Consider the following 7,120-nt stretch of genomic DNA (forward strand, 5'->3'; position numbering starts at 1 on the left):
AAATAGTCATTAAATTCAGTGTAACTGTCTATACTTTAGTGTTATAATTCCTTTTTCTGATATGAGATAGTGAAACAAATAATTAAAATTAAGTAGATACTTTTGATGTTGTAACACAGATGCCTGCAATATTCCTATTTGGGCTCAATTATTCTTTTGCATACCATTATTTACTGATTTTTTTACTGTGTGCTGGGCACTATACTCGATTCTTGAGGGAGGAAGGCTAATAATAAATCTCTTTTCCTTAGAGAATTTCTATTCTGATTATCTAACTGAACCTGTGAATGAATAATTAGTGCACTAAACTCCTAGTAAAAGTACCAAGATCAGAGGAAAAAAAAAGTAGGAAGAGAGAATTGTCTCTGCCTACAGGGGTTGGAGAAAGGAACACATTTGAAAGGAACCTAAAGGGTAAGTCGTATTTCCAAGGAAAAAGGAGAGGGTATTCCAGACTGAAAGAACAGTATAAAGAAAGGCCCAAAGCAAGTGAGTAGGTGACTGTTCTAAAATCAGGACTGGATTATCTGATGGGATGACCAGAGATGTCCTGTCCAAGATACCAGTTGCTAGACATGTGCCTATTTAAATTAACATTACATTTAATTGGAAATTCAGTTCTCAGTTGAATTTGAAATACTTACTTAATAATCCCATGTTTCTAGAGTCCACCACATCAGACAACGCAGAGTATTCCTTCCCTCACTGCAAAGTTCTACTGAACACTGCTGAGTGTGAGAGTATAGGGTAAGCATGGTGCCGTCTCATGGAGCCTCAACTCTATCTTCAACAGTTTAATCTTTTTAGTCTAAATAAAAGTGGTTTATAAACCACTATATTCTATGAAATCCCTTTAGGAATTGCTCTGGGGGACTCCACCTTGGCAGCACTGCAATAACCTGCTTTACCCCTCCAGCTTCTATGTTTCAGTGAAACACTTCTTTTGAAGAAAGAATTCTGCAGATTTTTTTTTTTTAAAGGCTCAAAACCCACTGTTTTTTAAGCAGGAATGTGATAGATTTGGGTTTTAGGAATATTATCTCTCAGAGCAGTGTACAAGATACGTGGCAAGAAGAGACTGGGCAGACCAAGATCAGCAGAGGCTAATGGTGACATGATAAAGGACTGTATTCAGTGAAGCCTCCAAAGAAATGCACAGTTAAGAATTTCTATCATCAGTAAATTTATTCCAAGTAAGACTTGTGTGCACACACCAGGCAGATTATTTCCACACAAACACCAAACATCATAGTAAAAATAGTTAACACTTTGGCCATGAAACTCAAAAATACTTGAAAAACCTCTCGATAGCACTTTGAGTTACTTAATTCTGACAAATATTAATATGTCATCTATGCTTGCCCAGTTATAATTTTACAATATAATTGTATTTTTCATTATACTTATTATTCTTTATACTTACTATATATATTTAACACATCTTTGCTGAAATTCTCTTATCCCAAAAATAATTTTTCAGTAACTCCAAAATACCCCCATGTACCTCTTAGCAGTGCTATTCCAGTATCAAAATTCTTTTTCTTCAAGTAACAAGTTCTCAAGCCACACCATTCCTGATTACAGATATAACTGATATGCAGTTTTATAAACAGCTCTTTTACTCCTTGTTCCTATTTTAGCAGGCCAACCATCACTTCACTGATATCCCAGAGTTTTCTTGCAACAGATTCATCCATAGCTTTGGGCAATAGTTCTTCCTCTTTACAATCCCCAAAGTATCTTCCTGACACTCCTTCTACCTCAGGTGAAGAGGCCAAATAAATGGAAGTCTGGGCACCTTCTACTGGAGTTTTGAAAAAAGCCCATGACACCAAATTGAAGAGTGGTTTGACCAACAGTGGAATGTGTATGTGCCTCCCCAGATTTGTCCGTACAATACCAGGATGCAACACATTGACGGTGACATTTGTGCCTTCTAAGCGGCGGGCTAGTTCCCTGGTAAAAAGAATGTTAGCCAGTTTGCTCCGGCTATAACAAAAGCTTTTATTATAGCTTTGTTCACTGTTCAAGTCATCAAAGTTGATGTCTCCATATTTATAAAGTTTGGAAGAAACTACCACAATCCTGCTGGGAGCTGAACTTTTGAGGAGTCCAAGGAGAAGATTGGTGAGTAGAAAGTGCCCCAGATGATTCACTCCGAACTGCATCTCAAACCCATCTTCAGTCTTCATGTAAGGGCACTGGAAGATCCCTGCGTTATTGATCAAGACATCCAGCCTAGGCTCTTCCTTTAAATGTCAAAAAGAGAATGGCAGAATTATTAAGATCACATGCCTTGTATTGCTTTTTCTGTTCATGATAATTACATTTTAATAAAAATGGGAACTTGAGACTAAAAGCATTTAATTTCAGTTGTTGGTCTATCGATCAAAGAACTACTTGAAACACTGGCAATTTTGTGTTTAATAAATGGGGAAAAGGATTCCTCTGCAGGATGTTCCTCAGATAAATACTGATATTCATGATCTTTCATTCAACAGCTCTTTTTTCTCATTTATTAAAATGATATATAGAAAGATATTTATCCACAGTCATCTTCCAATAAAGGATGTAGAAACTAAATCTAAGACTTAATTTCTGGCTTTATGCTTTTATAACAATAACATTTACAAATATATAAACTTTAACATTGCACTAGAAAGTTGACTACGTGATCAGTACCAAGATCTTTCTCAAAACACAAATACAGTCAATTTGAGGACAAGGCACTCCTATAATCCCATATTTCTCCCTTTAATTTCAGTTGAACTAGGAAAATATCAATTTGGGAGTTATCAGGTTAATACTGAGATCATATCAAAATTATAAGTGTACCTATGATAAAGTGTTTAAAACTACTTGCAAACTACTAAAATTCTACAAAATGCTTCTATGAGCTTCCAATAATTGAGAGAAAAATAGAAAAAAAAACAGATGCAGAAGCTTGACAGGAGCCTGGCTTTGTGCTTTTCACATGTCACCACATCTAATTCCAACAACTGTATAAGCAAATGAAGCTCACAGGCTAAGTGACTTGCCCAGTATCAGAACTCCTAAGTAGCAAAATAAGATCAGGTCTGAAGATGAAGTCTTTGACACCAAGGCCTATTTTCTTAATTAGTAAGCTGGCATGGCTTTCTAATTGGGATTTTCAAAACAGCTAGAGAGGCAATGAAAGCTAGACAGACTATATGCTGTAGAAAACAGGTAAGCATAGTTTATTCCCAGAGCTACTAGTTATCAACACCAAGGGCAAACTTATGGCTGCTTTATTCTGTAGTTCTCTCAGGGTAAATGACACCATGGGGGTGGAACAACTTCAAGTCATTTCCTTAAAACTGAAACAAGCAATAGAAAAGGTCAGAAATGCAAACTTAACACTGGAGAGAACATCATGAATAAATCGAGATTCATAAAGAATAATCAAAGATTAAGAAAAAAATAAACAGGTAATATAAAAATATCCAGCGTAAAGGGGACTCTAGATCTGTAGAGTCAACATTTTATACTTTGAACATATGCTTCTGTATCTTTCCAAATTAAAGTCCTAAAATTTAGACTGTTCTCATAGGGAAGTCTTTTTATTCCTTAAATCATGTAAGATGGTCTTCTCTAGCCTTTTCTCGGTTGTTCTATGTTTCTTTTGATGGACAAAGAAATGCACATGTTCCAAGTGTAAAGACACTGTGATGACCCATGATTAATATGAGGTCAAATTTCAAATTTCACTGGCCCTTCTGCCAACTGTAAGTGAAAAGAAAAATGTGTTACATTTCACAACTGTTATCGAAACCCACCTGTCACAGGATTAACTATTTCTCATTCTGCCCTGTCTCAGCATCTTTGGGTTTTCCAATAGTCAACTTCAAAAAGAAGGCAAGAGTTCACTCATGGGGGAAAGAAAGGAGTATTCTTTTTCACTAATCCTTTGGAAGAGTTTCCTGAATTAATCATTTGTTAGCCAGCATTCTTTGCTGGGCTTGTGTTATTTTAAAATTTTATCATTTACTATTTTTTTAAATTCTAGGAGATAAATGAAATAAATACCAAGAATACCAACCTGTGGGAAATCTACGTTTCCATTTTTTTTTCCTTCTAATTATAGTCACTTAACTTCAGAGCCAGGCAGGAACAGAAATACTTAGAAGCAAGGACAACTTAGTTATCTCTTTGCGTCCTCACTTTTTAATTAGTTCTGCCTCAAGTGCCCAAGAAGCAAACCCAGCCCCATCTATATTTTAAAGAGGAACAGATAGATCCATTTTTAATGCTTCCAAAATCTCATTGATGAGTATTATTTCTTAACCTGTGTTACACATAATTAAATACTAACAATAAACAAAAAACCAACTCTCTAGTTCTGCAACAGCTCCCAAACTGTGGCCTACAGCATTGCAGCAAACTCTCAGGGTGTTGTGGAATATTTTAAATTTTCGAAGGAAACACAGTGATATTTGCTCAATACCTCAAAAACTACTAGCTCTAGGTCACAGCTTGAACATTACATTGTGCTATATTCCTTTCAATGACATTATTTCTTTGTGGAGCTGACTTTTAAGCAGCTGTTAGCAGTTGCTGTAATAAAAAACAAGAACAATGCTAAAAATCCACCTAGAACAGGAAACGAGGGTGGAAACGAGGGTGGCAGTGTCCAATCTGATTCCAAGATTTCAGACACTGGTGTAATGACCAACAGGGATACATTTCCCATTAGTAGTCATGGTTGTTTAAGAACAAAATAAAAATACTATTTTTTCTTTCAATTATGTTATCTTCTCAAATAGCTACTAAGTTGTTAGGACATAACTACTTATTAGGTTGTGTCAAAGGAAAATAAATCTCAGAACCCAAAATCACTAAGTCAAAGGTTAAAGTCAAGCTGGGAACTGCCTCAGACAAACCTGCCTCCCATTTTATTCCTAAATAAGATAGCTACAACCCTCACAATTTGCCCACATGGGCCTCAAGATCTTTACCCTAAAATAGTTCTGTTGAATTTCACCCTGGCAATGTACTAATAAATTGATAGCTCATCTTCACAAGTGCCAAAAGAAAGAACTCTAGTCATCCTTCTGCTCACCTGACATAAATGCTTAGCTGATTGCTGCCTCTGCCCTGTTGGTTATGTGAAAATGCAGACTCACTGAGCCAGTTTAAGACATAAGTGATTATTCCTCTATCCCTCCTGCACATGTAAATTGTATTCAGTAAAAGGCTAATCAAAGACCCAAAAGAATGCAACGTTTTGTCTCCCATCTACCTATGACCTGGAAGCCCCCACTTCGAGTTGTCCCACTTTTCCAGGAGAACCAGTGTACATCTTACACATGTGACTGATGTCTCATGTCTCCCTAAAATGTATAAAACCAAGATGTGCCCCAACCACCTTGGGCACATGTCCTCAGGACTTCCTGAGGTTCTGCCACGGGTGCATCCTTAACCTTGGCAAAATAAACTTTCTAAATTGAGACCTGTATCAGATACTTTTGGTTTTACAGTTGTTTGGACTTAACTACGTAATAAATGAACTGGGAAATATTTCTGGCCTAAGGGCATCATGAAAAAATTACTGAGAAAATTTGGGAACCTCTTCTCTAGACTCAAGAGACTCCATGTCATATAGGCACCTTTCTTGTCCCAGGTAATTTTAAATTTCACTCTTCTGAACAAATGCCCTCTGAATGCCAGTTATCCCTGCAAGAAACTCTTCTACCTCAATCTCAACAGAGAACATCCACTTATGTGGAATTACTTACCATTTGCACAAATAAATCCTCACACCTCACTACCACGCAGCAGGAGGAAACAAGGGTTAAAATCAAGTGTTCTGGAGACAGACCACAAGCAAGTTTCTTAGCCTTCCTGTGCCTGTTTCCTCGCGTTGTAAAATAGGGATAATAATGCCTACTCCACAGGGTTACTGTGTAGCTTCAATGACAGTTATAGGCAAGGACACTTCATTTTCATTTAAAACATAAAGGAAAATCTGAAATGCTTGGAACAGCTCCTGGCATACAGATCTTCAGTAATGCTGGTATTATTTTTATTCCTGTCCCTGTATGGAGCATGACCACTGGGTTCCAAGCTGTATTCTACTTGGAAATCAGGCCACAGTCCTGTTAAGGATGGTGCTGAGTTTACTTGTGGCAGCGAGCTCCCTACCCCAGCAGAAAAGGGGCAGAGGCCGGGGGAGGGAGAACTTTTTTTTAAAAGGACTGATCAGAGGTCCTTGGCTAGCAACTTCCCCCAGTGCTCTGGGGTTCTGAAGACAGCTCGGTGCAAATTCACTTCTGACACAGGAAAAACAATTCAGAGGCCATGGATCTACTCCGGGGCGGTCCTCACATAACGAAATGAAATGTTCAGAAACTGGTTTATTTATATTCTCTTGGGCCCATTTCTTTTTCGACATCCTTAGAGGACAGAAGGCAGCCCTCCCAGTTAGTTTCTCTTTCCTTCTCAACCCTGCAGCTTCCTGGCAGCCTCAAAGTGGCTTTTTGGACTCCTCTCAGCCTCAGCGGTTCCCAAGGTGACACCCTGAACCCCCAGGGCGGTCCCTCGCGGCTCAGCCCCAGCCCGCAGTCCCCTCCCACCCCGTGCCCAGGCCCTCCCCACCAGCCCGGCCCCCGAGGCCCACACCTGGAGCATTTCCTGGCAGAAGGCGCGCACCGAGCGCAGCGAGGCAAGGTCCAGCTCCCGGACTATTAGCTCGCCCGACCCGCTGACGCCGGGCTCTGGGCCGCACTCCGCGGCCTGGCGGAGCTCGCGGCGGAGCTGACTCGCCGCCTCCTCGGCGCGGGCGCGGTCCCGGCAGCCCATGATCACCCGCGCCCCCAGGCGCAGTAGCTCCGCGGCCGTGGCGCGGCCCAGGCCGCTGTTCGCCCCGGTGATCAGCACAGTCTTCCCGTGCATGAGGCCGGGGTCCCCGCCTCTGCGCAGCCGCTGGACCCTGGGCCCCACGAACCGCCGGGCCGCCAGCCACAGCGCCCCGCCCAGAGCTGCCAGTACTGCCGCTGCAGTGGCCACTGCCATCGCGGGGCCCGAGGGCCCACCGGCCCCTCCACGGGAGTTCCGGAGCCACCACCTTGCCGGAACCCAAGCGACCACCTGTACGCGGAGA

General features: G+C 40.8%; 1 protein-coding gene across 1 annotated transcript; it reads right to left on the reverse strand.

Annotated features, from left to right (window-relative positions):
* Positions 1 to 1,166: 1,166 nt before the first annotated feature.
* RDH14 (retinol dehydrogenase 14) lies at positions 1,167 to 7,120 on the reverse strand. The gene is made up of 2 exons (XM_032172296.2): positions 6,640 to 7,120; positions 1,167 to 2,249 (listed from the first exon to the last, which is right to left on the reverse strand). The coding sequence occupies exons 1-2, from the start codon at positions 7,030 to 7,032 to the stop codon at positions 1,632 to 1,634; spliced, it is 1,011 nt and encodes a 336-aa protein (XP_032028187.1). The 5' UTR covers positions 7,033 to 7,120; the 3' UTR covers positions 1,167 to 1,631.

The sequence above is a fragment of the Hylobates moloch genome, unplaced genomic scaffold, assembly GCF_009828535.3.
Source record: "Hylobates moloch isolate HMO894 unplaced genomic scaffold, HMol_V3 SCAFFOLD_13, whole genome shotgun sequence".
Taxonomy (NCBI): Eukaryota; Metazoa; Chordata; class Mammalia; order Primates; family Hylobatidae; genus Hylobates; species Hylobates moloch.